The sequence below is a fragment of the Trametes versicolor genome (genome assembly GCF_000271585.1).
Source record: "Trametes versicolor FP-101664 SS1 unplaced genomic scaffold TRAVEscaffold_8, whole genome shotgun sequence".
In the NCBI taxonomy this organism is placed as follows: Eukaryota; Fungi; Basidiomycota; class Agaricomycetes; order Polyporales; family Polyporaceae; genus Trametes; species Trametes versicolor.
In genome coordinates, this window is record NW_007360328.1 from 459,916 (window position 1) to 487,567 (window position 27,652).

The following is a 27,652-nucleotide window of genomic DNA, read 5'->3' on the forward strand; positions in this document are numbered from 1 at the left end:
ACAGGTACCTCCGCGCCCCCTCTGTGTCCGAGAAGGACAACATCACCTGGGCTGGCCAGACCCTCGGCGGTCGCTTCCAGGCCGACGGTACATGGAAGGGTGATGAAGACATCCAGACCGTGCAGTGCGACCAGACGCAGAACATGTGCCAGATCACGGTGCCCGCGCCTGGCGCGGCCCTCGTCTTCTTTTCCGATGCCGCACAAGCGGCGGTCGACCCAGCAGCCCCGCAGACGTTCGCGACGTCCATCGTGACGAAGACAGCGAACACCGTGACGGTCGACCCATCGGTTCTCGCGACATCGAACGGGCAGAGCGGCAAGAACCGCATCTCTTCAGGCGGCACGAGCCAGGGAGGCGCGAACGGCGCGTCGGGCATGACGGGCTTCGCGCCTGGTGTTGCGGCCTTGGCAGGCGTTCTCGGGGGTGTCGCGGTGTTCATGCGAGCGCTCCACTGAGCTATGCCCACGGATGATTGCCCGCTAGTCTTGCGGGGACTGTGGGATGAGTACGTCTTTAGTTTATTGTATATCATGGCAATTAATGTACATCTTGACCTAGCTTGTCGCTCTGTAATCACGTAGCATTCTTGAGGTATGTACCCGTCCAATATACCATGATTTTCGAGCACAATGCTGACGTGTCCGTTTCAAGGAACATCGGGCATAGGTTCGCTTTGGTGGCGTCGAAGCTACTTCCACATCGTGTCATTTTCACCTCGGGTTTGCTGGCCGACGTCAACTACCGTCTTCTATGCATGAGAGAGAACGTCTGAACTCAGTGAGGTGTTGTATCAGCTGGCCGAAACTTCATGCAAGAAGAATATGTGGGTGGAGGGTGTTGGATACTTACGAAATGACAGGAACATGACCTCAGCGCAGTTGCTGTGATACGTGTGCGATTTTCCTTCACCGTCAGCGGAAAGTAGGTGTGCGAACCTCATACGAATCCCACAAAACACTCACCTGTGCTACCCGAATTTCGCAGGTACATGGCAACGTCTCTCACGCGCACCCTTGTGTTCACTGTCGTCGCCGACGAAGTGGCCGACGCCAGGCACCACCGGCCGTCGGCGTATGTAAGCTACCCAATGTGGAAGCTACCGGCCGGGCGCCCACTATGTAGGCGCCTATTATGACCTAATGTGGAAGTATGCCGGTGCCGTCCCGACTGCGCAGGCCGAGACCGTCCCGAGCGTTTTGACGACGGCGCTGCGCCTTGTCCACCTCCCTCCACCTCTCCTTCTATACCCTCGCCCGCCATGCTAAAATCTCCATTCTTTTTACTCTCTCTAGCTGGTCTCTGGTCTTATGCTCAGGCGGTTACCGTCTATGGCCAGCAGGGGATGACAATTCCTGCTGCTGCTGCGGGAACGTCCACCACCGATGCGGCAGCAGCGGCGACTTCAGCTTCCTCAACAAGCTGGATCTCCAACCTGGCCGCATACAACAATGTCACCCTAACACCTCCCGCGCTGCCCTCACCAATGCCAAGCACGAATTTCCCCATTACCGTGCTCAGTAACGCCAACAGCGTGAATGGACTTTCGGTGCCCCAGAAGGCGAACTTCCTCGGGTTCTCCATCGAAATGTCCGTGGTCCAACAAGTTAGTGAGTAACGCACCACCCTCATGGACCAACAACTGGATCTCACGATCGATCCTTGCGCTCGATAGTCGGGAAGAACGCGTACGCCCAGATACTCTCCTGCCTTGGCGAATGCGACGAGCTCACTTGGCGCACTATAGGTCCTTCATCCAAGTCCCCTTCCTCAACCTCCTCGCAACTATCGCCGACAGGGCGGGTAGCGTCATCGTCCGAGTGGGTGGTAACACTCAGGAGACCGCGACTCTCGTCGACAGCTTGCCAAACAACACGATGATTGCCAAGGACAAGGAGAACGCGAGCAACCCGGTGTGTACTCTCTCACTTTGCGTCTAAGCTTGCCCAGCCTTGTCCTCCCCTCCTGCTCTGCCGCGGCTCTTGGCATGTTGAGCACGCAACATCGCTGGAAACGCCCCGGAATGGAACCAGATACCATCGCTTGCGCGAAGAATGGTTGTTAACGCGCAGCGAGATGACGCGTGTTGGGGCATGCCTCTCGCGCAAGCATCGCCATCCCCTGCCCCCCCTCCATATGATATGGACATGCTCCTCTACCTGCACTGCGTCTCTCTCCCGACGAAGAGCGATTCCGCCACCGTCTGGTGACGAGATTACCGCCGTTCAAACGCCGCATTCGCCAGGTCTACCCCAAGGGAATTCATAGCGAATGCTGGTGCCGATGCCCGTGGGGGTTGTTTGATGGACCTAACGACGGGCCCCCTCCGCGATGTTGTGACGTCATCTGAGGCCCCCCGGGGCCTTGGCGTTGTCATATCGAGACGGGGCGCCCACAAGTTGTCCACAAGGTGATACATTGGGAACGTCCGATGTCTTGAACAAGTTGTTCTGCTGAACATGTTTGTGGAACATGTTCTGCAGGATAGCGGATATTTATAAATGAAGCGGCCCCAAGCTGTTCACGTTTCGCACATTTACAACCACCGCCATACCCACCCACTGCTCACTCGCACGTCGAAAAGTCCAATGAAGAGCTCGAACCAGCGGGTCAGCAGCGGCGCAGGAAAGCGCTGGATCTAGCTACACAGGGTAGGCTAGTCAACGCACGTACATTCCAGGCATAGACAATTGGTCATTGGACCCGAGCAGAAAGTCCGGTTCTCTGGTGCCAATGTTCCGCGGAACGTGTTATGCTGTCCCGCGGGGCCGGCCGTGGTAGTGCATAAGAGATCGTCAGATCCAGATTTGCAGTACTTTCTCGGTGTGGCGATGCGATCCTCTGCTCGAGTACATCCGCTCAGCAACAGAGAACTAATTGGCTTTGCTTTAGACCGATACTCCGATCCTAGATTTCACAGCTGAGATGCTGTATCTTCTTGCGAACGTGTCGGCGCTGGTCAACGCCAAGTGGTACCTTGGTAAGGCGCTTGGTAACCATACTCCAACAGAGAGCTCATGGTGGTGTCTCCAGGCATCCCGTTCAACGACACCACCAACTTGCGGCTGCAGATTGCGGAAGCGGCAGAAACTATTCTTGGCGATAATGTCCTGGCCTTCCAGCTCGGCAACGAACCGGATCTTTACGCCGAGTAGGAGCAACCTATCCTTCGGGCATGATGCATTCTAACACGCTTTTCAGTCACGACCACCGACCTGTCGGGTACAACCAGACAGACTACTTCAATGAATTCGGCGTTGTCGTCCAGGCGATTGAGAACGACGCCAATATCAAGAGCCGCGGCAACCTAGTCGCCCCCAGCTTGCAGGGCACTTGGTCGATGGAGTCGGTGTACGCCACCGGCTTCCTCACCACCTACGGAGACTCGATCAGCATCGTCTCCGTTGAGCAGTAAGCATACTCCTTTGAATCGACGGCGCCGGTTGCTGACGTCCCCTGTTAGCTACCCTGACAACAATTGCGCTGCTGCCTTCCCCGACGCTGGTTTCGGTGACCCCGTGAACCCTCAGGACGTTTTCGCGAACTACCTCAACCACGGAAGCGGCCAGGGTCTCGTCAGCCCATACCTCAGCGCGATCCCTGCAGCGCAAGCGGCCGGCAAGCAGTTCATGATGTTCGAGACGAACACTGCGTCTTGCGGTGGTTTCCCTGGTGTCAGTGACAGTTTCGGTTCCGCGCTGTGGGGCGTCGACTACGGTCTTCAAATGGCGTACGGCAACTTCACTGGCGCTCTTCTGCACGTTGGTGGTCAAGATGTGTCCTACAACGTAAGCGCAGTCACTTGATATCAGACTCATAAATACTGATTGGCGTCTCTCCAGCCTTTCACGCGTACGTGCCGACTAACCTCCGCCTCGGTGTCGTTCTGATGATTTCTACAGCCCCGCCCACCAACTTGTCGTCGGTGAACGGATGGACCGTCGGCCCGACCTTCTACTCTTCCCTCGTCATTGCCGAAGCGCTCGGCAAGACCAACACTTCCCGCGTCTTGGACCTGTTCTCGAACAGCGCCAGCACGTACACTCCGGGCTACGCCATCTACGAGAACGACGCTATCGCCCGTCTCGTGCTGATCAACTTCATGTCGGAGCAGGATGGCCAGGGTGCTTACACCACGACGATCTCGGTAGGTGGCGGCGACACCGGGGAGGCGAACGGAACGCCCGCGCAGGTTAAGGTCAAGTGAGTATCCGCAAAAACATCTACACCAATCGTCGCTCACCCAGAGATGAAATAGGTACCTCCTCGCTCCGACTGTCGCCGAGAAGAACAACATCACCTGGGCCAACCAGGTACGTCCACGCCCACTCCCTGCAATGGATTCATCACTGATCGCGTCGCTTGCAGACTTTCGGCGGCCGCTTCGAGGCTGACGGCCGTCTGACTGGCACTGAGGTCATTGAGACGGTCAACTGCGACACCACCGCAAACACCTGCTTGATTACCGTGCCCGCACCCGGCGTCGCGCTCGTGTACCTCTCCTCGGACGCACAGGCGGCGGTTGACCCGACGGCAACGGCTACGTTCGCCACCACCGCGGTCACGAAGACGGCAAACACGGTGACAATCGACGCCAGCGTACTCGCGACGAGCAACGGCCAGAGCGGCTCTGGCCGCTCACTCTCAAGCACGAGCAAGGGCAGTAGCGGCGCGGGACGCACAGTCGCACCCGGCCTCACGCTGCTCGCGATGGTCATCACCGGCGCATCCGTTCTCGCGGCAGCAGCATGGCGGTAGCCCCTCCCCGCACCTTCCTCATAATGTTTAACCTCTGCGGTTTGGTTAGACTGGACTGTATCTATTACTTTGGACGCTGGCGGGCGATGGTGCCGGCGCCGTTGGACTCTTCTAGGCCACGAGCATACGATGATTGGAGTGTAGAGGTACCGCAGTATCTGCTCTCTTAATGTTACTGATTTCCTCTGTAACGCCGTCGCGGAGCGTCGTGGCGCAGCGCGTCGTCACTGTCCCTCATCACTGTCCTTGGCACGGCTGACAAGGTACGGAAGCCATCTCGAGTTAGAGCCTGAAAACCCTTGCGATAGGCTTACAAGCAATCAAATCTTTGACCAAACTTGCGGCTATTGTATGGTTGTGGGCGCAAGTCGACTTCGCCCTTCGTCTACCCCGCAGGCCTACCTCACGCTGGCCATGGGATATGAGGGATGCGATAGTCATCGGCCCTGACAATCCAATGGCACCCGGTAAACACCGCCTTTGAAATCCCAAGTTCGAGAATGTCGGGACGTTGCTCGATACCACAGCGCCTGCGCAAGACCGCAATCTGGTGAGTTTCCCACCGATAACTCCTTCTGGTTGGTGCTGTCCGGTACAATGGATTGATGTTGAATGACCGACAGGCACAAATTGTACCGAGTTCTCATGAACGCATGCGCATACATGGCTCTTCTCGAGGATGATGAGAAGCCCGCTACGCAACTAAGCAATCATGCAAGCGATACTCGTCGACGATAGGGAAACCCATACTACATGTGGTATCTTTCTCTCTCTCGAATGGCGGGCTGTAAATAGGTGATCGTGATGCTGGTCTAGTCGCCATCAGACCTGAGTTTCATCATATGCATGCGGCGACCATGCTCACTTCTTCCAGTGTCTACGGCTCACTCCTCTGAAGCTCCCGGACTATTCAAGCTAAGCAAACAGCTCGCCCAGATGCATGCTAAGTAACGTTGAGCCTTCCGCTTCCCGCCATGCCGTCATTCCCCGCAAAGTGTGGTCATATGTGAGTCCCCTAAGCTCGACTAGCCTAGCCCAGGCGCTTATCCCCATGCAGTACCTGAAGGGTCGGATCTCTATCGGGCTGTGCTAGCGCGCTGCTTGAGCAAAAGCCACGATTGCGGGAAGTGCACAGCCGCGGCCAGGGTTTTTGCGGGATATCGAGAAGGTGCATCGAGCCCGATCCCGAGAACCGGCGTCCTGATCTTGACCACGGGCGCGGTCAGTGCAAGCCGCACAACGCGGTATCTGGCCAGTCGGGTCCGCTGTCTATATAAAACGTAGGTCCTCCTCGCGTGCGTTTTCAGCCCCCCTCCCCACCTTTTTCTTCTTCTTTGCGGGCTGTTGACGCTATGTTTCGCCTTGGTCCTCTAGGTGTCCTGCTCCTTCTGGCGTCTCAGTGGTGCTATGTGGTCTCCGCGGTGACTGTGTACGGGCCCTTGGGTGCCCAAGGGACACCAGCTTCCTCGGGGGCGGCGCCCTCGGCAACATTGGGCAACGCGGATTGGACGAACAAGCTGAATGCTTACAATAATGTCCGGCTACAACCCCCGCCGCTGCCGTCGCCATTGCCTCCGACGGCATTTTCAATCGCGATCCCTAGCCAGGCCCAGAACATGCCTGGTCTGTCCATCCCTCAGCGAGGGGACTTCTGGGGGTTTTCGATCGAGATGTCCGTCGTGCAGCAAGTCAGTGAGTAGCGTCTTTGTCCCGGTGCATGAGTCCCTCTGACAGTATGCACGCCTGCAGTCGGCAAGAATGCGTAAGTCCCTACTCGCGACCCTAGACCGCCGCCCGTCGGAGTGGCTGATCTGAAACGCGCGCCCAGGTCATTTATCCAGGTTCCCTTCCTCAACCTCCTCGCTGCGGTAGTAGAGCGCGCGGGCAGTGTGCGCATCCGAGTAGGTGGTAACACGCAGGAGACGGCTACGCTTGTAGACAGCCTGGCCGACAACGCCATGATCGAGAAGGCTAAGTCTGCTCCGAGCTCGTCTGCGAAAGGGGTATGCACTACCTAGCATAGCGTCGCTCGCATGCACGCGCTTACGGGCGGTGATTTTGCACAGGACGCGACGCCCACGCTGCTCTACACGCCGGAGCTGCTGCATCTCCTGTCTAATATCTCTGCGCTAGTGAACGCGAAGTGGTATCTGGGTACTTGAGATTCCACCGGTGACTCTGACAGATACTGATTGCGGCGTACATAGGTATACCGATGAACGACACGTCCAACCTCAGGCTTCAGATCGCAGAAGCTGCAGACGCCATTCTCGGTGACAATGTACTAGGATATCAAGTTGGTAACGAACCTGACCTTTACGCGGAGTATGTGCTCCCATTCTCTTGTCCATGTCGCCGAGTCTCATCACGCGTTCTAGTCACGGACACAGACCGGCAGATTATGACCAGAATGACTACAAAACCGAATTTGGAGTTGTTGTGGACGCCGTGCAGCAAGATACGAAGATTACGAACAAGAACAAGCTTATCGCACCCAGTCTGCAGGGTACTTGGAGCCCCGAAGATCTTTTCGCTACTGGTTTCCTCGATTCGTATGCTTCATCAATGAGTGTCATCGCTATGGAACAGTATGTGCACATTTCACGACCCTATCTTTTTGTGATGCTCAACAGTTGTTTGCAGTTACCCCGACCAAAACTGTGCAGCCGAATTCCCTGACGGCACCTTCGGACCCATCAAAGATCCGCAGACTGTCTTCCCGAACTATCTCTCCCATGCCTCCGGTCAGAATCTCGTCAAACCCTATCTGAACACGGCGGGCATTGCCCAGCAGCTCGGGAAGGAGTTCATGATGTTCGAGACGAACACTGCGTCCTGCGGAGGTTTCCCTGGTGTCAGCGACAGCTTTGGCTCGGCTATCTGGGCCGTGGACTACGGTCTGCAGATGGCGTACAGCAACTTCACTGGTGCTCTGCTCCACGTTGGTGGTCAGAATGTTTCGTACAACGTAAGCATGCACTGTATCTTTTTGCCACCCCCTGCGCTGACGAACGATCTCGCGCAGCCTTTCACACGTCAGTCTGTCTTCCCGCGATTGTCCTCGGACTACGGCTAACATACACCGTATAGCGCCTCCAACTAACCTTTCCGTTTTCGACCAATGGACTGTCGGACCTGTTTTCTATTCCACCCTTTTCATGGCCGAGGCGCTGGGAACCACCAACAGCTCTCGCGTTGTCGATCTGCTCCCTAACGACGCCAATCCGTTCACGCCCGCCTATGCAATTTACGAGGAACATGCTCTTGCTCGCATCGCGCTCATCAACTTCATGGATGGGCAGACCGCTGGGTACAATGTCACGCTTTCAATTGGCGGCAACCAAGTTGGCGAGCCGAACGACACGCCAGCGCAGGTGAAAGTCAAGTATGTTGCCTCCGTCGGTCACGATGCTGCTGTCCCTAACTTTGTTGCAGGTATCTGCTTGCCCCGTCTGTCAGCGAGAAAGAGCAGATTACATGGGCAAATCAGGTGCGTCCTGATGACATCTCCTGTTTTGATTGTCGAGCTGAGTATCCTCTCAGACGTTCGGTGGTCGCTTCCAAGCGGACGGCCGTCTGTCCGGACAGGAGTTCGTCCAGACCATTACGTGCGATCAGGGTGCGAACACCTGTCAAATACCAGTGCCAGCTCCCGGCGTGGCTCTCGTCTTCCTCTCCAGCGACGCGCAAACTAACGCCGACCCCACGACCATGACTTTCTCCACGACGGCAGTCACGAAGGCCGCCGAAACGCTTACCGTTGCCGCGAGCGCGCTTGCAACAAGCAACGGCCACGGTGGCAAGCTACCCTTGTCGGGTACGAGCAAGGGCTCTAGCGGTGGTGCGACTGCGATCGGCGTCCCGCTCTCGCTCTCGCTCGCTTCGCTGTTCTTCGGTGCTTTGGTTCTCCTGCGATAGTGTCACGGACAATGGACCTTGCTCTCGGCCGGCGAGACGGACGCTTTTGCATGCATTTTAGTGTTACAGACAGTAATTCTTGGACATGGACTTCGGCATTGTTATGGATAGAACCACTTGTATTCGTAGCCTACATCACATCACTACTTCGTCACGACGTTTTCGATAATGCACATCGTACTTTATGACTTTTCCCAGTGCTTTGTATGCCCGTCGCATAGCGGATATCCGCAACGATGGCTTATTCGGTGAGTTCCAAGTTCAAGTACATCCATGGATTGACACTGACAGTAACTGCACAAATAATATAGGTAGGTATATGTGAAACGACAGACATGCGACAAGGCAGTCGCGTAAAGCAAATTGAGGCTGTCTCGAGCCCTATCAAGCAGCCATGCAGCCCTACACTAAACATGCCGCGAGATGGCCCTCCGGACAACCTCCGCGCCGGCGACCACCGCCAACAACGCCACGGCGCCGGGGTACGCGCCCGCCGCTCTCGGCGCGGCGTTGCTCCCAGCGCTTGTGCTTCCGTAGCGGCCCTGCATGCCCTTGTTCCCGTTCGACGTCGCGAGCACGGCCTGGTCGATGGTCGCCGTGTTCTTCGCCTTCGTGATCGCGGTCGTCGCGAACGTCGCGGTGCTCGCGGGCTCAGACTCCCTCATCGCCTCCTCCGTCATGAACACGAGCGCGAAGCCCGGTGCGGGGACCTTCACCTGGCAGGTATTTGCTGCTTGATCGCACTGGATGGTCTCGATCTTGAGCTCGCCCTTGAGCCGCCCGTCGGCCTCGAACTGCCCGCCCATCGACTGACCGCCCCAGGTGACGTTCCACTTGTCGCCAACGGAGGGCGCGACGAGGTACCTGTGGCATTGCATATGAGTCGACATTCAATCGTGCGGTTGACATTCACGACACTTACTTCACTTGAATCTGCGCAGGGGTGCCGTTCGGCTGGCCAGACTCTCCGCCACCGATTGAGATGGTCGCGGTGTAGTCGTTGGCGCCGGAGGAGTCCGTCATGAAGTTGATGAGGGCCAGGCGCGCGAGGTTGTCGTTCTCGTATATGGCGTAGCCGGGCGTGAAGATGTTGCCCTCATTCTGGTTAAGGTCGATGATCCGCGAATTGTTGGAGGACCCGAGCGTCTCTGAGACTGCGAGCACGGAGTAGAAGATGGGGCCGACAGTCCACTCGTTGAAGGACGACTGGTTTGTGGGCACGGCTATTCAAGCGCGATGTTAGTCAAGTGCGGGTGTGGGTAAACATCCCCTAGAATACCTGTGAAGGGCTGTGGAATGAATCGCAGTCAGTGTCCTGGTGCCTCGGTGCGCGCAGCGAAACGCTCACGTTATAGTACACATTCTGACCACCGACGTGCAGCAGGGCGTGCGAGAAGTTGCTGTATGCCATCGTCAAGCCATAGTCGATCGCCCACAACGCCGCGCCGAAACTTGTACTGATCCCCGGGAAACCGCCGCATGACGCCGTGTTAGTCTCGAACATGATGAACGGCTTGCCCGCCTGCTGCGCGATATTGGTCGAGTTCAGGTAGATGCTGACGATGTCTTTGCCTGCAGTGTGGTTCAGGTATCGCGCAAACTCCTGTTGAGGGTCCACAGGAGTGCCGAAGCCTTCGTACAAGGCGGCACAGTTGTCATCGGGGTAACTTGGAAGGGTCAGTGGAACGTCCTACGTTTGTGTATCGATGCGCTCACTGTTCGACAGTCAGCGCTCCAAGAGACTCAGTATACGCCGGGATGAAGCCGGTGTTCCAGATGTCTGCGGGGTGGTTGACATGAGTAGAGTCCACACACGCCCGATCTACAACACACCCTCGGGGTACCAATCTCCTGTCGCCAAACTTGGGCCAATCAAGTTGTTCGCGACGTCGACGTTGAGAGCCTTGATGCCTGCAATCACGTCGCCAAACTCCCCAAAGTAGTCGAATGGTCCGTAACCTTCAACGCGATGCCCGTGTCTGTAGTCGCAGTCAATGATCTGAGGCAACCCTTGTGACACGCAGGCGCATACCTCTGGTACAAGTCCGGCTCGTTACCAACTTGGAAACCAAGCAAGCTGTCGCCTAGGATGCGCTCGCCCCACGGGACGATATCGAGTGCCAGGTTTGCCGAGTCGTTGAGCGGTACGCCAAGATACCACTTCACGTTCGTCAAAGACGAGATGTTAGACAGCAGATATAGAATCTCCGTTGTATACAGCAGCCCGGGGGTTTGCGTCTGTCATACCCATGAGATCAGCGCGACCGTCAAGTTGAGAGTGAGGACAGACATACCGGGTTGTTTGTGTTGACCACCTGCTTCTCGATCGCCTTGCCATCTGCCAGGGACGGAACCATGCGGGCGAAGTCTTGGGTGTTACCTCCCACACGGACATGCACACGTCCCGCGCGCTCCGCGATGAGCGACATCATGTTCAAGAAGGGCGGGTGAATGAACGAGCTGGTACTACGTGAGTCCCTTTCCGGCGCTGGAAGATACAGAACGGCTCACCCATTCAATCCAACTACAGTGTGCACATGGGTTTGGGTCAGCGTCGGCATTCAAGTTGCATGTCAAACGGTAGAGTATGAAATCATCGTCCAGTGTCATCTTCATAGATACCGTCATGTTTCAAGATTGTCATTGTCTCCAGAGGTGCGAGTTATCCCGCGACTGTTCACAAGCCTACCTGAGTTCTCAGCTCACCGTTACCTGAGGTCATAGGCACCCCTCATATGTAGCAATGGATAGCAATGTCTGGCTGATCCTCTCCTTCACAATGGCAAGATGTATGGTCTCGTATACTCACTAACTTGTGTCACGACGGACATCTCCACCGAGAAACCATAGAATGCTCCGCTGAGGGGTATGGAGAGGCCCTGGACGTTATTCGAGGTCGCCGAGAGCTGGATTCCGAACTGGGTAGGCGGGCGCGGCTCGGGTAGCGGCGGCGGGTCCAGTATCCGGGTGTCATAGGCAGCAAGCCCAGTGTAGGATGCCCCAGGTGCGAGTGAGGTAGCGGTTACAAGCGGGGTCTGGCCGTAGACGGTAACGGCCTGCACGCCGCCCAGGGCGGCGAGGACGGTGCAAAGGAGGGTGGGGAGGGCCATGGTGGGGGTCGGCGGGACGGGGGCGCGAGCTGCATATCTTCTGATATTATGTTGTCTTCGCCACTACAACTTGGCCAAGGTTGCCAATGATGCTCAGCTCGCCTGAGCGCAACCCGTCGCACCCCGCCTCTTGGCAAGTACTGCCGTCGGAGTTTCGTATTGGAGTACTGCACCAGAACGAGTGTCCGCCTGGGCGGAGTTGATGCTATCGGGCGGAAAATATAAGCGGCACTCCAAAACCGTACTAAGAACGGGTGGTCACGATCATCTCGCCAAGCAGCTTGGTTGCATTCCAAGAGCTCCCTCTTCGTGCTTGTACTTTCGGCATCCCCTGTACTTGTAATTTCACCGTTCCGACACTTTGGATCGGTGTGATGGCCGGTGTTTGTGTCTTGGATGAAATGCGCAGCGAGGGTGAATGTGACCAGCTCAAGCTGGTGGCGTAGTGGCGTTAGCGCGCGTTCGAAGTGGTCGCCTCCCGTAGGGACGAGGTTGTCCATGTCTGAAAACACCACGGTACGACGTCGCAAGAGGTCGGCAACGTCGATGACACGTCGCAACGAGGCGAAACGGTCTTTCAGGATGTCTTCATCCGTATCATCTTCCAGTGATTTGGTCAACCCGCGCATCCCCGGCTGGCGAATCCGTTCATCTCTCTGAATCCTGGAAGTCTGATCAATCGGCCTTGATGGGTACGTGGTGCCGTATTAGCTTTGCATCATTGGCTGGCGCAGGTCATCTAGTGAACTACTCACCGCTTATGTTTCACTAGTTGTGAGAAGCTAAGATTAAACCACTCCGCATACCACTCCGAGTCCCCCGTATTTCGTAGACCGGTCCGCCTTTACTAACGCTTTGTGGTTCAATAGTGTATCAGCGCATGGAAACAGTTGTATTGTGCAACAACAGCGATCGCTCTGACGAGAAGGGTCAAACCGAGTCTTGGAACACTCGCCGGAGATGCATTAACTCGCCCGTGTCTCTATTTTCTACCCCGTCACTCTATCCCCGAGCCAGCGCACAGCCGCACTCACAGCGGCGGCGAGGAGAAACGCCCCGTCGAACAGCGAACCGAAGAACTGCCACTCGGGCAGGGTCGAGAACAGGTTGGAGATGCCCACGTCCGGGTCCATATCGGGCCGTGCTGGCGGCGGAGGGAATGCGGTCCGCAGCTGGATGAGCGTTGAGAGCAGGTAGATGCCCTAGGATAATGTGTTATGTTAGCATCGTCCTATGGGGGCCCATGCTCGGGCAGACTGCTCACCATGACTTGCGCGAGCGTGAGTAGCATCAGCGAAGCGCCAAGAGATCTACTGGTCACCCGCAAAAGCTGTACGTGGACGGTGTAAGTTTGCCAACAACGAGGGAGACGCAGCGAATTAAACGTACCCTGGACACTCCACGCAGCACTCGACGAATGCTACTGAGGATAATAGCGCCCACTAAACCCAAGCTGATCTGGCGTGAGATGACGGAGATCTTGTCTTCGGGAAGATGGATGAAGGGGAGGTAGGAAAGCAGGTACGCAAGCACAAAGCTGACTATATCCGCATTCGTGGTACTTGATTCACCCGGCGCGGAAGGCGGGGCGCGGGGTAGGACGAGGTTCAGTAAGCACTACCAGAAGGATAAGCAGGTGCCTAAAGCGGGGCGAATTGGCAAGCGTATCGTCGGACGTACAGCGAGAACGCGGTATATGCAATAAACCGCAAAAAGGCGTCCGCCCCAGTTGAAGGCCTGTCCAGCCAACGTCCTATTGAATTTCGCGTCGGCTTGTCGTTGCTTGAGGACCTCCACATTCCGAGACATCTCGTATTCGAGTGCCCGCAGACCCGTTATTTCTTGAGCCAATGACGACTCCTCTAAAACACATTTGCCGTCAGTTGGCTTCGGCCGTTGGAAGAAGGGATTTTGCATACCGCTGTTGCCCTGCAAGTTCGAAATGTTTCTGGATAGCCAGCTCGATTGGTTCTTGGGCTGCTGATACGTGCATGAGAGAATGTGTTACATGACCCAACCAGTGGTACTGACGTTTGTGGTCTCGACCCTTTGGAGATCCTTCTGACGTTGGGCAAGATCTTCCTGGATGCGCCGTAGGCCCCCCTCAGCAGCACGGACTTCGTCGTCCGTAGGTTGTGACCTATACTGGACATCATGAGTTCATAGTCGAGCAAGTAGCATATATGCGCACTTAGCGTTCCGAGAAAAGACTGGGAAGAAGTCCCACGCTGTGTATATTGCACCAAACCCAGACAGGAGACCGAGGAAGACGGTTCCAATCACAGTCAAACGCGAGAGAGTCGAAGCCAGGACGGTGTGTGTGGGCATCCCATCCGGTAGAGGAATGCATGACAAGGCCAGCAGGAAAAGAACATTAGGTACCAAGTACAGAGCTAGGCTCGGCGAGAGGATCTGTTGACGCGTAGGCGATACTGCGGACAATCAACACACGTTGAGACCAACTCTAGAAGCCTCTCACCGCCGAGTGGGGCTGAGCCATTGCTGAGCACTATACTGTATGACAGGGGGATGACGAGCACAATGGCGACGAGTAGCAGGGATAGGGAGATTTGCCAGTGTATCAACCGGACCCTAATCGAAAGCTTGAGTGGAAGATGCCCAGAGAAAGACGGAACATACTCTTAATGTACATACCGGGTGTGACTTATATCCAATGCTTGGCATATGAGCAGCAAGAACAGCATACATGCCTCAGAGAAGCAGAGCGAGAATAGGGCTCGCGACAAAGCAGAATGAAAAGGCCGCTTGCGAGGGGTCCCGGAGGGCGTGCTGGGTGAAGTAGCTGATGTGGGCAGCGTTTCTAGCTCGGTCTCTCCAGCATCGAACACGAGAGTAGTGTTCTGGTCGGACGTTGCTTTCGCAGATAAGTCTTGCAGGTCGTGGTATAAATTATGAAGGAGATATCTTCTGCATGCATAGAACAACGAGCCTCTTGTCCACGCAATGTCAGGAAAAGCACGCCGTTTCAGTTCCTGTGGTGTTCGCACCTGGCTACGAAGAGCAATGCGGTCTGCGTCCCATACAGCGCTGCGTACCCCATCCTTCGTATTCCAATGCGGACGTGAGAAAAGGCGGTCCGTTTCGTCCTCTTCAGATGGTCCGCCGGGGAGAAGAAGAGCAATGGACGCGTCGAGAGGTCGTGGTCGAAGGCAAGAAAGAGTACACCCGGCGCCGCAGCGCCTGCGTACAATCCAGCGCCTGCGCATCATATTAGCACCCGGGCCGCAACTCCGGGGATATCCCCGAAGTACTTACCTGAAGTCGCTGACCAAAATCGTTCGGGTCTTTTTTGGGACTTAGACTAAGTCTCTCACCAGCTCTTGCCACGGCCGTGCCATGCAAAGCTACATTGGTCGCGCAAAAGATCGAATAATCAGAACAAGCTCTATCTTGCTACACCGATTTACCAGCGGATTCTATCATCTCAGTAGTGGCGAGCGATTTATCTCCCTCATCCAAGCTCAACTTCGCTAACTTCTACACCCCCCGTTCCTCACAATTCTCCTCTGCGAATGGGTAGTCGGTGTACCCATGCGGATCCTCTGGTGTATAGTAGACAGCCCGATTCCAGGGGGTCAACAGCAGATTCTTGCGCAATCGCAGGGGCAAGTCAGGCTATAGTATTACCGATCCGTTGCTGTCAACAAGTGAAGCCTCCAAGGGAAGATAGAACAACTTACGTTAGAGATGAAGAGCCGTCCAAATGCAGGAAGCTCGCCCGGAATCTCCTCAGCACGGGCGATAGCTAACTCACGCGTGTACCGACCCGCAGTGATCAGAGGCCGCGGGAGCCACAGTTTGCGAATGAAGTCGTTTGACTGACATGAGTGGCATTTAAGTGTCCGGGTTCGGATACCAGGGTGAATGCGGCAGGGCTTACCTCGCCCGCCTTGGCTTCGATATCGCTGCCCCCACCCACGCCAGGCTCCACTAAGTGGATGAATGCCAGATCGGGATGGGTCTCTACGACCTCGGAGACCAGGTAGGTGAAGGTCGGTACGGGGTCGTCCATCCGCATGTCTTGGAGGTGCACCACTCATCAGTACCGAACGTTCAAAGTAGGTCCGAGGTCGTATCTTACCTTGGAACGTGCTCCATGGGCTAAGCCTGAAGCCTGTCTTTGTCGGTCCAACGGCCTCCACGACAGCGTCAATGACCTCGAGCGCGAACCTGCACCGGTTCTCGATCGAACCGCCATACTCATCCGTCCGCTTGTTACAGGTATCCTGGATAAACTGGTCGACCAGATACCCATGTGCACAGTGGACTTCAACGCCATCGAATCCTGCGCTGAACACGGCGTCTCGAGACGCCTGCGCGTACGTCTCGACGTACTCCTTGATTTCTATGCATATTTCGTAAGCCCATCTCATCTGCGAACATAATCCGAGGGCGTCGCACCTGGAATCGTAAGCGGACGCGGCTTCTCCCCATTCTTCCCGGATGACAGCGGAATATCCGACGACGAGACATACGGGTAGTCGGGGTTTTCTGCTCTCAGCACCGCGAGGTCCGCAGCGCGGCCATGCGCCCAAAGTTGAAGGTATATGTATGACCCCTTTGCGTGTATCGCGTCTGTGATCTATCGACCCAAGCAGAGTTAGCCCACAACACAAGACCGAAGCGACCCCATGACTACTATCCTTCTTCCACGCAGCGATTTGCTCGTCGTTCCACACTCCAGGCACGTGGTCGTAGAGCCCCGCGCGAGGGGCAATGAAGGTCGCCTCCGCGACGATGAGGGTGCCGGGGACGGAGGCGCGTTGAGCGTAGTAGGTCACCGCGAGGTCCGTATGGACGTGCTTCTTCGTTGCACGTCCGCGCGTGAGCGGCGCCATGACCACACGGTGGCCGAGGGTCATATCCCCGACTTTGATGGGCTGGAAAAGCTTGGGGACAGGCTCGCTGAGAGTTGCCATGTGTGAGGTGGAGACAAGATAATCGGATGAAGGGGGGCCTTCGTGCGACAGGGTCATATCGGAGGCGAATGATCTGTGTATACACAACATCAAACGCACCTGGTCCGCCTTATATATCTATGGAAACACGTCTGACTCAGGAAAGGCTAGACATATACTCAGGGCTCCGGCCCCGTCTGAACACTGCGGGACCACACGCACGTATTGCGACTTACTAAGGCTCTACTACGATTGCTCGCTTCTTTCTCTCATCGCGTGCCGCACCAACGGGATTGTTCCCGCACTATCATGCAGCGTCTGTCCCAGACTCGGATTCACCGCATCGAGAGCACCCAGAAGTCTGCGAGATATTGAGTCAGTGGTACGTTGTTACATCTACACTATATGACAGAGCGGAACGACGAGTGAACATTAACCTTCGTCACAATCGCGTTCCACACGACTTCCACAGCCTCTATACCCCCAGTTCCTCGCGGTTCTCGTCCGCGAACGGGTAGTCGATGTACCCGTGCGGTTCCTCCGGCAGGTGGTAGACCGCGCGGTCCCAACCATTCAGGGGCAAATTCTTGCGCAGACGCAGAGGCAAGTCCGGCTAGCGAATCGTATAGGTGAGCAGAGTCTCACTTAGCCCGAGCCCGAGGACTTACGTTGGATATGAAGAGTCGGCCGAACGCTGTGAGCTCTCCCGTCTCCTCCACGCGCGCGATGGCTGACTCGCGTGTGTACCGGCCGGCAGAAATCAGCGGCCGCGGGAACCATATCTTGCGGATGAAGTCGTTTGACTGAGCAATGCGGTCCATCAGCGTCGGCGTCACAGACACTAGTGTCAAGTGACAGAGCCACCACGCACCTCGCCGGTCTTTGCGTCGATGTCCCACCCTCCAGCTACACCCGGCTCAACCTGGTGTAGGAAGGCGAGATCCGGATAGTCCTGCGCAAGCTTGGTGACGAGATAGGTGAATGTCGGTATCGGGTCCGCCATCCTCATGCCTACAGAAATCCAAACGATATTAGACTCTGTGGACGACATCCGCACTGCAAACGCATACCTTGGAAGGTGCTCCATGGACTCAGCCTAAAGCCTGTCTTGGCCTCCCCGATAGCGTTCACGACAGCATCGATTGCCTCGAGCGCAAACCTGCAGCGGTTCTCGATGGATCCGCCATACTCGTCCGTGCGCTTGTTTGAAGTGTCTTGTATGAACTGGTCGATGAGGTACCCGTGTGCGCAGTGGACTTCGACACCATCGAAGCCCGCGCCATACACAGCATTGCGTGCGGCCTGAGCGTACGCTTCTACATACTGCTTAATCTCTTCGTAGCCGTTAGCAGACCAGTCGTACGGAAGGAGTTCATCGGATCTCACCTGGGATCGTCAACGGGCGCGGGGCTTCGCCATCGGACTTCTCAGGGAGTGGGACGTCCGACGCAGAGACATACGGGTAATCTGGGTTCTCTTCTCGGAGTTCGGCGGGATTGGCAGCGCGTCCGAGTGCCCAAAGTTGGAGATAGATGTACGATCCCTTCGCGTGCACCGCGTCTACGATCTGCGTGGAGCCTTCAGTCAGCGGAGATTGTGCGGTTACGATGGTCGTGGACTTGCCTTTCTCCACGATGCGACTTGCTCCTCGCTCCATATGCCCGGAACGTGCGCATATAGCCCCGCGTAGGGCGCGATGAACGTCGCCTCGGAAATCAGCACGGTGCCCGGGACGGAGGCGCGTTGCGCGTAGTACGTTACGGCGAGGTCGGTGTGAACGTGCTTGCTGTTCGCGCGACAGCGGGTGAGCGGCGCGAGGACGACACGATGCCCCGCCGTCACGTCGCCGATCTTGACGGGCTGGAAGAGCTTTGGTACCGCTTCGCCGGGCTCTGACATGTTCTCGAAAGCGGGGGAGAGTCTCTGAGTGCAGTACTCGAGCAAAAGGGAAAGCCGTCTAGGACTTTGGGTCTAACGAGACATGGTGTAGCCACCTATAAATACTTCTGCTGAGAAGGCGTTTAGATATGTTTTCCCGCTGTCTTGACAAGTCGGCGCACTTACTAAGGCATCTCGACCACCTACCTCCACGTACTGCTTCTTTCTCTCACATTCCGGACCGCCAAGTTGGAATTCTCGCACCATCTGACAGTTTCTGAGGCTCCAGGCCGTACGCAATAGCTCAAGCTCTCGTGTCATTAGCGTGTCAGCGTCCCTAGCATATGCGGGCATATGATTCTAAATTGAAACGTGATATCGATGGGAGTTGGTCCGTCTAAGTCTCTAAGACGAGCGTTCCTCGTCGTCAGCAGCCGGGTAATCGATGTACCCACGTGGCTCCTCCGGGGTATAGTAGAATTCCCGATCCTCCCAGCTGGCCAGTGGTATGTTCTTGAGCAGACGGCGGGGTAGATCGGGCTATACAGGGCGTAGTTAGAAAAATGCCTGCGCTAAAATAAACGCACTGTGACATACGTTGCTGATGAACGGCCTTCCGAACGCGATGAGTTGACCGGTCTCTTCCGCTACCTGCAGTGCACGCTCGCGCGTGTAACCACCCGCGCTGACTAGCGCGCGAGGTTGCCAAATCTTGCGGATGAACTCGTTGGACTGCAGAAAGAGCACATGTGAGTCACGATATCGAAGCAGGGGACTAGGGACCTACTTCGCCCTCCTTGACAGTTCTGTCCACGGCCCCAGATACCTCCGGCTCCACTACATGGAGGAACGCTAGGTTGGGATGGTCTGACGCAAGACGAGACACGAGATAGGTGAAAGTCGGCAGGGGGTCCGGCATGCGCATATCTACACGAGTTTGTTGAGTGAATATATGCGCATTATAACACATTTCTCAAGGCTTACCTTGGAATTCGCTCCATGGGCTGATGCGTACAGCCGTTTTCTCCTCACCGATGGCACGACTCACGGCATCAACAATCTCCAGAGCGAATCGGCACCTATTCTCGACCGAGCCCCCGTACTCGTCGGTGCGCCTGTTCGACATCTCCTGGAGGAACTGGTCGATGAGATATCCATGGGCGCAGTGGACCTCAACGCCGTCAAAGCCCGCTTTGTGGACAGCATTTCGCGCCGCTTCGGCGAACGCTTCGACATGCGACTTAATCTCTACTCACGCATAAAAATTAGCACTATCATTATTTCGTCTAGAGAAAAGCTAACCTGCTATGGTAAGTGGGCGCGGAATGTCGGTTCTTCCGGTGAGAGGCACGTCCGACGCAGAGACGTATGGGAAATCGGGCTGCTCCTTGCGAAGCTCCGTTATCCTCGCGGCGCGTCCCAACGCCCAAATCTGCATATAGATGAACGACCCTTTCGCGTGCACGGCATCCGTAATCTGTCATTGGAGTATTATAATCAACACTCGGCGAACATCTTTTGCGAACACTTACGCGTTTCCAAGAATTTATCTGGTCTTCCGTGTATATCCCCGGGGCGTTCGGGGAGCGTCCTTGCGCGGAAGACCCGACGTACGTCGCCTCAGAGATGAGCAGAGTTCCGGGAACAGACGCGCGCTGCGTGTAGTACTCTGTTCCGATGTCGGCATGTACACCGTGTTTGTTTGCACGGAGACGAGTGAGAGGTGCGAAGACTACGCGATGGCCAAGCGTGATGTCTCCGACCTGGATGGGCTGGAAGAGCGCTGGAAGACGTGTGGTGCCTGGCATTTAGGCCTAGAGGTTATTGAAGAGAGTATGAAGAGTGATGTTGTGGGTGAACTGGTGAGTAGGTCGTCGCCCTTCGGACGCCTTTTATAGGGAGCCTGGGATGCTACGCTTCGCAGTTCGCGCCGTGCGAGATCGCGCCGGCAACTTACTCAGCTCAGGCTTAATAATCTCGACGCTGAGGGCAGGTCGTTGAGCTCGATGTCGCCATAGATAAGAAAGGATTAGCAGTCTTCCAGAGCCCTCCATCTGGGATGTAGTAGCGTGAACGGAAGAAGGAAATCCTCGTCGCCAGTTGGAGTCTCAGCAGCAGCTCACTAGACCTCTACGGTTCCATCGCGTTGCTTGTACGGTTGAAGGTCCCGGGAGCGCATGACGACTTCATATGCGGACTTGTCCATGGTTGTCGCGACGAAAGTACAGGGTAGTGGAGGAGGATGAGAGACCAGATATCGGAATTTGGTGACGGCAGGGCGGATACTTGAAATGGAGGGCTGGCCGAAGTTGGCCCTATTCAATGCATATTGTTTAACGCTCATATGGGCCAGAACTAACCGGTCGAGCCCCTATGCAAGGGCATGTGGTGTAGTTGGTTATCACGCTCGCTTAGCATGAATGTCAGCTTGCGAGAGGGGTCCGGTTCAATCCCGGACATGTCCATTTTGCACTTTTGGTATTGTTTTGTCTAGCAACAGAGTTCGAACATCACTAGCATTTTTTCAGAATACGGTCCATCGCAAGGATAGGTCACTAATAGATGACGCTCACGGATGTAGTTCAAATGTACACAAATGAACAGGACCGTGGGGAAGGAGATTGATATTTCTGAATATCCCTGTGATGATACATGCGACACGCAAACCCGACATAACATGCAGCTAAACTAGCAAACGACAACGACAGCGACAAAGCGACACAAACGGAAGACACACTGCACAGGCGCGCGCTCTACGTCTGCTGCAGCCCCGGCATCTCGTAGTCCATCGGGAGGTCCTTGCGCTCGGTCCACGCCGCGTCGTCCGTGCCCAAGTCGACGCCCTTCGCGCAGTCCAGCCGCCGCCGCGACGGCAGCTCCTTCAGCTCGACCTTCTCCGACTTGCCCGAGCTCGAGTCGCGCACGACGACGTAATGCTCGCCGTGCCAACCGACGAAGTCGATCGTGGGTAGCGCGTGGGCGATGCTCCGCGCGCTGGACCCCCAGAGCTCCGTCTGCATTTGGAACTCCTTGTCGGAGAGGAGGTTCGGTTGTGGACGGCGCCGGTTACCGTTGAGGTGCAGCATGGTGAGGGACGGGAAGAGGGAGAATGCGGGGGCGTATTCATGCTATACGGCAAGGTCAATTTGGTATGCATAGAGGGGGCGAAAGATAAACGTACGATGGGTTTGGAAGACACGGAGGTCTCCAGATGGAGGGCCGTCATGGCTTTCGGGATCGCGTCTAGCAGGGCACGTAGCGAGGTGTCGTTGAGGTTCGCGATGCGTACCCGAAGTGCCCGCAGGTCGGTCAAGTTTGAGAGCACGCCGTGGACGAGGTCCCACGGACAACAACCCAAGTCAAGTCTCCGTAACTTCGGCCGTTGGCGAAGAAATTGCGTCACCGATTGGAACAAATTGATGTCGTCGTCGTGGCCAACCATGATAAAGCGGAACTCCTCCAGATGGGGGAGGAACGTGTGGACGCCATCGATAACATGATCGCTCCCGAACACAACGCTCGCCGAGCAGGGCTCCTCGAACGTGCCGTGGAGCGTCAGACTCTCGAGCCGGTGTGCATGGGCTATCCGCGCAAGGACGACATGCGAGATGCGGGTGTCGACTAGCTCTAGATGCGTGAGATTGCGGATAGTTGCGGACTGGAACGCGTGGTCCCATGAATGATTCCGCTGAAGGTAGGCGCCCAGAGTGAGGTGCCGGAGCGTCCCCTGGTTTTGGTCGAGAACAGTACGGACTTCGCCCATGTCGGCGAAGCCATCGTCGTCTTCGGCCCGCAGGATGAACTTCCGAAGGCCGCGGAACGCAGACTGGCGCATATATGCATCAGGGAGTTGACAAAAAATTAATAAGATCTCAGAGCGTACCACGCCAACAGCGTCGAAGTGCCAGCCTATCAGACCGAGGGACTGAAGCTTGGGGTGAGTTTCTAGGACTGCTTGCACCATCTCCGCTCGCAGCTCCGGATAACCTATCCATTCGAATTCGCGAAGGGCGTTAAAGGCAGGCAATGCGGACCTGAACATTCCTGAGAACCACGCGGTGAGTGCCAGGCGCATCAAGTGGAGTGGGAAATGAAAGTACTTACTCGTCATGAGATCAAACATATCATTCTCCTCGTACGCCCAGTGTAGACGGAGACATTTTACACGGCTGGCGAACACCGGGTCCGCCTTCACCCGGTCGAATATGTCGAGGCCACGGTTGAGGTCTTGGTCCTCGCCGAAGTAGAGGTCGACCGTGTGGAAGATGAGGCGCACCGCGATTTCTCTGTGGAACGCGGACACATAAAGCCAAGTGCGAAGATGATAGCGTGGGATAAAGCGGGCGATTAACTCCCAAATCTCAGGGGGAGCACGCTGCGAGGCCGGCTCGTCCACAAAGTGAATCTGCGGTATGTATTAGCCAACGGCGAAACTTTGGATGGGGCGCGCAGCGTCTGCCAGGATAGCCGAAGCGCGGTCGGATGCGCCGCTCCCACCTACATGCGGGCGGTCTCATCAGCTGCAACGCACCAGCAGGCATGCCTGCAAGCCAACGGCAGACGGAAGGCCCCCTTTGACGGGGCCCAGGGCGGCGGCCTGCCCTGGACTATTCTGGTGGACGACCCGCAGAGAACCGAGGCACACTCACCATGTTGCTCCGCCTAAGATATCCCTGTAACTCGCGGTTCGAAGGGTCGAGCTTCGCGACTGCCTGGAAGTCCTGTTGCGCCCTCGCCAGCAGCTTGTCGCCCGCCATCTTCCGTGCGTTCCCCCGCGCCAGAAGTGCCCTCGCCACATCCTTCTTCTCCAATCCGGGCGTGCGCAAATATACGTCCAAGTAGTTTTCGACATCGTCGCCGTACCTGCTTGCCGGCTCCATCTCAGCGCTGTTCACCGTCCCCAACATATGCGAATAGGGGAGAGCCACACAGCGAGATTGCACGTACCTGCCACTCTCTATGAGCGCGAGGGATGTCTCGAGCAGGAAGTTGGCCTTGCGGATCTGGTTGAGCGACTCGACCGCGCCGAACACCGTCGCAGTAAGCTCGTCCTGGGCGTTGCTGGGTCCGGCCATGGCGTTGGCAGTAGGGGTTCGTGGGGGCATGGTGCTAAGTCATGAAGCAACCCTGCCTCTGCCGACGCCGCTGGCGCACCCAATGCCAAGGACTCGGGTAAGAGAAGAGCGTGGTACCGCCCGGATGGGTGTGAATGGTGGGTCCGTTCCAAGGGGCGTTCGCGGGAATCTCGCATTCGGCGGTGCTGCGTATCCGGCACAGTGGATCATCCTCAAACAACCAATCGACGGTCCGGGTTTACGGTACCCGTGCGCCCACGAGTTCGCGTGGAAGTGGATCGAGCAGGACGGGTGTAGAACAGCGTTGGCAGGAGGTGGTGGTAGGGAGTCAGGAGAGGGACAGGCCAACACTCTAATGATATTCACACCAGCACGACCACTCGCGCATTTGGAGGTGTGTCACATTGGACCATCCACCCGCGATGTTGGATATATCAGTGATAATAGCCCTACTACGCAGCTCTCAGTGAGCCGGGGAGCCAGTAGTACTGTAGGCGTATCGAGGCTGACGGTTCGGCACGCCTTATAAGAAGGACCCACCCTAGTACGGGTTCAGGCCTCAGGCGCGGACGTCTTCCCAACTTCTATACCCCGAATTAACGTATCGCATACTACATAGCTCGATAATGCACCATGGCCTAGGTCGCACAGCGTCCAGTAGTCAGCATTCGGGAAAATGTGGGACGAAGTGGAAGTGTAAACATATTTCTCGCCATGAGCCAGGCCTCGGAGCGGAGCCGCCGCGCGCAAGAACGTCGATGCAGTATGTTGGCTAACCACTCAGTCCTGGGTGGATATTCTTTTCCTGCCGGTTTAATCTCCTCATCGTGAGTGCCGAGGGATCGATGTCTAAGCTGTTGCTAGATTCGGATTTTATTAGTTGTACCCCTCTTCAGCCCTATCGGATCCCGGGTACGAGGGGCCAACCGTTCTTGCAAGCCTGTCTCGCAAAGATCATATACTTGATTAGCTCTGACAGGGGTGCATTACCTGAAGAATCTTGAAGGATATCTTCGCATACCAGCTCTGGGATTATAGTGACACCCCATGGGGCTTTCGAGACGGTGTGAGCTGCAACCAGACATGCGCAGGTGCACGGCATCCCGACAGGACCCCCGCCTATGCCGCCAAAGGTCCGATCGCAAAACACCCAAATTTGGGGGTTTCAGTCGACATGGATTTCGGGCAAAATACTCGACATAATGAGTAGGACATACCTTTCCGAGGTAGGTTTTGGTCGACATAGCGATCGGACCTTCGAACGGGCGAGGGTCCAAAAGACGATCATTATTGAGGTCAGGCTCCTCATATGAGCATACACGTACCTACCCGTACCCATATCCGTGGATTAACGCGGTTATGGCGTCCCAACGGTCGACATTGGCTATCAGGTAGCGGGCGTCTGGTTGGCGGGGTAGCTTTTCTGTCGACATGGACGATCGGACCTTCGCCCTCATAGGCCCATTTAGTCGACAGAGATTATCGGACATTGAACCATATAAGGCTAATTTGTACGACATGTTGACTCGGACATAAGGCCCCTTTTGAGGGCACTTTAGTCGACACTACGATCGGACCTTTGGCGGCATAGGCGGGGGTCCTATCCCGACGCGGCGTCTTGTAAGCGCTCTCAACCCCTTGCACAGGCACGTAGACGGGAACTCGGAAATGCTTGCCAGTATACGTACGCATATTGTATAGCATCCCTACTTGGCTATACTGAGTACCTTTCGGAGCCATAACCCCGGTCACTGTCGGACCAAGGGATCGGAGCATTCTTCCGTTATGCAAACAATAGCCAAAGTTCGCATTTGCGCCTACCTACTACGTACGTAGATACAGTACAGCGGCGTGCGGCCGTAACGCGCGGAGAGAACAGGCCATATGAAAAGCCGCAGAGCATGACGATACACAAAATGGAAGAATACATCTGAATGGGCGGACACCCAGAGGCTTGGTATCGGGGAATACAGCCCTGAAGAAAAACGTCAAGAGCAAAAAGACAACAACAAGGGAGCCAAAAGAGTGGACGAGTCAACGAAGGTGGTAACGGCAAACACCGCGGAGTACCAGGGTTCATTGTTCACAGTAGGGGGGAGGAGGAGGTGTGCTGCACAAGGGGAGATCCGGAGGCGGAAAGCATACGAGATGCAATGATCGGGGGCTCGTCGGGAGCTGTCGGCTGCGGCATTCTTACAAGAGAAGCGCAGAGAGGGACGCGATGCCGCACGCCGCGATGACGCCGAACACGCCCTGGCCGCTCGTCAGGCTGACAGCGCCGTTCGCGCCACTAGAGGCGGTGGCACTGGCACTGGACGTGCTGGAACCGTTAGGCGAGGTAGCAGAGGCGCTAGCCGCAGAGCCCGAAGCTGATGCACTGCTCGACGCGCTCGAGGTGGGGGCGGGAGCACCTAGAATCAATGAGACCAAGGCCCGTCCGGGTAAGATGGTGCGACCTACTGCCAGGGGGCTTGACCGTGAAGGTAGGGCTGCTAGCAAAGACCTGTGTCAGGTTCGTAGTGTTGACGAACTGGACTTGGTAGCCGTCTCCAGGGACCAGGGTCACGTTGGTGCTGTGTCGTACTACGGTCAAGATTGCGCCGTAGAGGGTGATCGGCGTGTACTCACATAGTGAATGACTACATAACTTGTCAATAAGACGAGGTGAAATTATAAGGACACAAACTGTACCTCGGCGGAAACGTTGGCAGAAGATACAATCGCGAACGGACCGTTCAGCGTCTGGTTGTTTCCATTCACGACGATAATGTCAATCGGGTTGGGGTCGTTCTGGCTGAACGTCCAAGTGATCGTGTTACTTGTGTTCTGTACCCTATGTATCAATTCCCTCTTGAGTATTGCATCTGTATTTCATTGAATAGGTGGGGGGCTTACCAGAAAGCCGACTCAGAAGGACCGGTGATGTCCAAGGCACCTGCAAGTTGAAGTATCACGTTTAACGGCATTCCGCAGCTTGTCGAAAGTCGATGTAGCACATACTAGCCACGGCGATAGGGAGAGCAAGGGCGGCGAGCGAAAAGCGCATTTTGAACAGCGAGCGAGGTGCCTGGAGGGCTTGTGGCAGCGAGGGGAGGGTGGGGGAGAAAAGGCAAGAAACCTTGAGGCCGCCAACCATGCTCGCGACTTTTTGAAGTTGTCTCAACGCTTCGATTCCCACGATGAGCTCTACTTTAGATCAACGTAACCGTATGATCATGTTGACATGTCCGCTGGTTCTTCCATGTTCGAGACATCCCGTGGCCGGCCTAGCAGACAGCATGCGGCACATCTGGGCATACTCTGGTAAGCTAGAAGCTCGGTAAGTGTTGGAAGATGACTGCATTGGAATGCTTGAAGGTACGCACGACCCGACGCCGTCTCCAGGGACAGTTGGAGTTGTGCTTAAAAAGGCACAAGATGGAACACCGTTAAGCAGTTCACCGCGCGCTGATCGAATGTTCCTGCGCGTGGCCATCTATGTTTAAATCGCAAAAACATGGACATGTCCGGGATTGAACCGGACCCCTCTCGCAAGCTCACGGAGATGCTAAGCGAGCGTGATAACCAACTACACCACATGCCCTTGAAAGCCTTCTTCAAAACTAGCGTTCATTATCGCAGTGCTGCATTGACGAGGCTGTGCCGGCCACCCGCCAACCCGGAGGTTCAGTAAAATACATCACAACGGCGTGGACTCTCGCCGCCAAAGACCAACTAATGTCCCCTTCGGGGTGACATACGAAAAAATTGGAACGATACAGAGAAGATTAGCATGGCCCCTGCACAAGGATGACACGCTTTCCCGGAGTGGTAGACCTACGGGTCTCAATATTTATTTTTCCCTCAACGGTTGTACATGTTCGAGTGAACGCAGAGTGAGTGAGAGCTGTACGCGTGTCTTATATGCGTTCGACGTCTTACCCGTGCCGCTGCTACACGATCATGAACGACGGCTGCTCGTAAGGGATTGGCCGTTATAGACATGTCGATCGTT

General features: G+C 56.0%; 11 protein-coding genes and 2 non-coding genes across 13 annotated transcripts in view; 5 read left to right on the plus strand and 8 right to left on the minus strand.

The window, feature by feature from the left end:
- Nucleotides 1-866, plus strand: part of TRAVEDRAFT_29974 (glycoside hydrolase family 79 protein) — a 4,231-nt gene extending 3,365 nt beyond the window's left edge. The window contains exons 10-12 of the mRNA XM_008041876.1: nucleotides 5-508; nucleotides 562-594; nucleotides 655-866. Of these exons, the coding sequence (XP_008040067.1) occupies nucleotides 5-458 (454 nt within the window). The 3' untranslated portion in view covers nucleotides 459-508; nucleotides 562-594; nucleotides 655-866. The remainder of the gene's footprint in view (nucleotides 1-4; nucleotides 509-561; nucleotides 595-654) is intronic.
- Nucleotides 867-1,244: 378 nt separating this feature from the next.
- TRAVEDRAFT_150924 (uncharacterized protein) lies at nucleotides 1,245-5,103 on the plus strand. The gene is made up of 11 exons (XM_008042277.1): nucleotides 1,245-1,610; nucleotides 1,676-1,688; nucleotides 1,748-1,913; nucleotides 2,893-2,980; nucleotides 3,034-3,151; nucleotides 3,202-3,411; nucleotides 3,464-3,788; nucleotides 3,843-3,852; nucleotides 3,903-4,203; nucleotides 4,259-4,313; nucleotides 4,369-5,103. The coding sequence occupies exons 1-11, from the start codon at nucleotides 1,262-1,264 to the stop codon at nucleotides 4,756-4,758; spliced, it is 2,025 nt and encodes a 674-aa protein (XP_008040468.1). The 5' UTR covers nucleotides 1,245-1,261; the 3' UTR covers nucleotides 4,759-5,103.
- A 998-nt stretch (nucleotides 5,104-6,101) lies between these two features.
- TRAVEDRAFT_72998 (uncharacterized protein) lies at nucleotides 6,102-8,869 on the plus strand. The gene is made up of 11 exons (XM_008042278.1): nucleotides 6,102-6,450; nucleotides 6,508-6,520; nucleotides 6,587-6,761; nucleotides 6,825-6,912; nucleotides 6,966-7,083; nucleotides 7,137-7,346; nucleotides 7,402-7,726; nucleotides 7,784-7,793; nucleotides 7,849-8,143; nucleotides 8,194-8,248; nucleotides 8,302-8,869. Exons 1-11 carry the CDS (start codon nucleotides 6,111-6,113, stop codon nucleotides 8,674-8,676), a joined length of 2,004 nt encoding a protein of 667 aa, XP_008040469.1. The 5' UTR covers nucleotides 6,102-6,110; the 3' UTR covers nucleotides 8,677-8,869.
- Nucleotides 8,870-9,083: 214 nt separating this feature from the next.
- On the minus strand, nucleotides 9,084-11,786 carry TRAVEDRAFT_127854 (glycoside hydrolase family 79 protein; the record flags this gene model as incomplete). Its single annotated transcript, XM_008042279.1, has 9 exons — nucleotides 9,084-9,540; nucleotides 9,599-9,899; nucleotides 9,956-9,965; nucleotides 10,025-10,343; nucleotides 10,393-10,456; nucleotides 10,510-10,655; nucleotides 10,709-10,914; nucleotides 10,971-11,142; nucleotides 11,482-11,786. 9 exons carry the CDS (start codon nucleotides 11,784-11,786, stop codon nucleotides 9,084-9,086), a joined length of 1,980 nt encoding a protein of 659 aa, XP_008040470.1.
- A 989-nt stretch (nucleotides 11,787-12,775) lies between these two features.
- TRAVEDRAFT_128179 (uncharacterized protein) lies at nucleotides 12,776-15,013 on the minus strand (the record flags this gene model as incomplete). Its single annotated transcript, XM_008042280.1, has 9 exons — nucleotides 12,776-12,988; nucleotides 13,051-13,116; nucleotides 13,176-13,403; nucleotides 13,467-13,648; nucleotides 13,706-13,766; nucleotides 13,818-13,926; nucleotides 13,978-14,218; nucleotides 14,266-14,378; nucleotides 14,442-15,013. The coding sequence occupies 9 exons, from the start codon at nucleotides 15,011-15,013 to the stop codon at nucleotides 12,776-12,778; spliced, it is 1,785 nt and encodes a 594-aa protein (XP_008040471.1).
- A 271-nt stretch (nucleotides 15,014-15,284) lies between these two features.
- On the minus strand, nucleotides 15,285-16,726 carry TRAVEDRAFT_127448 (NADH:flavin oxidoreductase/NADH oxidase; the record flags this gene model as incomplete). Its single annotated transcript, XM_008042281.1, has 6 exons — nucleotides 15,285-15,422; nucleotides 15,488-15,625; nucleotides 15,688-15,827; nucleotides 15,889-16,152; nucleotides 16,209-16,382; nucleotides 16,444-16,726. 6 exons carry the CDS (start codon nucleotides 16,724-16,726, stop codon nucleotides 15,285-15,287), a joined length of 1,137 nt encoding a protein of 378 aa, XP_008040472.1.
- Nucleotides 16,727-17,180: 454 nt separating this feature from the next.
- On the minus strand, nucleotides 17,181-18,604 carry TRAVEDRAFT_49236 (NADH:flavin oxidoreductase/NADH oxidase; the record flags this gene model as incomplete). The annotated part of the gene is made up of 6 exons (XM_008041999.1): nucleotides 17,181-17,318; nucleotides 17,374-17,508; nucleotides 17,577-17,716; nucleotides 17,776-18,039; nucleotides 18,092-18,272; nucleotides 18,347-18,604. 6 exons carry the CDS (start codon nucleotides 18,602-18,604, stop codon nucleotides 17,181-17,183), a joined length of 1,116 nt encoding a protein of 371 aa, XP_008040190.1.
- Nucleotides 18,605-18,937: 333 nt separating this feature from the next.
- Nucleotides 18,938-20,391, minus strand: TRAVEDRAFT_73002 (NADH:flavin oxidoreductase/NADH oxidase; the record flags this gene model as incomplete). Its single annotated transcript, XM_008042282.1, has 6 exons — nucleotides 18,938-19,123; nucleotides 19,181-19,315; nucleotides 19,371-19,510; nucleotides 19,568-19,831; nucleotides 19,886-20,060; nucleotides 20,116-20,391. The coding sequence occupies 6 exons, from the start codon at nucleotides 20,389-20,391 to the stop codon at nucleotides 18,989-18,991; spliced, it is 1,125 nt and encodes a 374-aa protein (XP_008040473.1). The 3' UTR covers nucleotides 18,938-18,988.
- A 571-nt stretch (nucleotides 20,392-20,962) lies between these two features.
- TRAVEDRAFT_t132 lies at nucleotides 20,963-21,048 on the plus strand. Its single transcript has one exon. It is a non-coding gene; the product is annotated as a tRNA-Ala (tRNA).
- Nucleotides 21,049-21,336: 288 nt separating this feature from the next.
- TRAVEDRAFT_49238 (uncharacterized protein) lies at nucleotides 21,337-23,688 on the minus strand (the record flags this gene model as incomplete). Its single annotated transcript, XM_008042000.1, has 6 exons — nucleotides 21,337-21,711; nucleotides 21,765-22,409; nucleotides 22,467-22,627; nucleotides 22,688-22,988; nucleotides 23,233-23,470; nucleotides 23,531-23,688. 6 exons carry the CDS (start codon nucleotides 23,686-23,688, stop codon nucleotides 21,337-21,339), a joined length of 1,878 nt encoding a protein of 625 aa, XP_008040191.1.
- A 1,900-nt stretch (nucleotides 23,689-25,588) lies between these two features.
- Nucleotides 25,589-26,747, minus strand: TRAVEDRAFT_150944 (uncharacterized protein). Its single transcript, XM_008042283.1, has 6 exons — nucleotides 26,659-26,747; nucleotides 26,554-26,593; nucleotides 26,350-26,491; nucleotides 26,287-26,297; nucleotides 26,119-26,231; nucleotides 25,589-26,069 (listed from the first exon to the last, which is right to left on the minus strand). The coding sequence occupies exons 1-6, from the start codon at nucleotides 26,702-26,704 to the stop codon at nucleotides 25,852-25,854; spliced, it is 570 nt and encodes a 189-aa protein (XP_008040474.1). The 5' UTR covers nucleotides 26,705-26,747; the 3' UTR covers nucleotides 25,589-25,851.
- A 408-nt stretch (nucleotides 26,748-27,155) lies between these two features.
- On the minus strand, nucleotides 27,156-27,241 carry TRAVEDRAFT_t140. Its single transcript has one exon. It is a non-coding gene; the product is annotated as a tRNA-Ala (tRNA).
- A 136-nt stretch (nucleotides 27,242-27,377) lies between these two features.
- TRAVEDRAFT_128058 (uncharacterized protein) lies at nucleotides 27,378-27,638 on the plus strand (the record flags this gene model as incomplete). Its single annotated transcript, XM_008042284.1, has 1 exon — nucleotides 27,378-27,638. A coding segment is annotated over one exon (261 nt), but the record flags the coding sequence as incomplete, so codon positions are not given.
- Nucleotides 27,639-27,652: the final 14 nt, after the last annotated feature.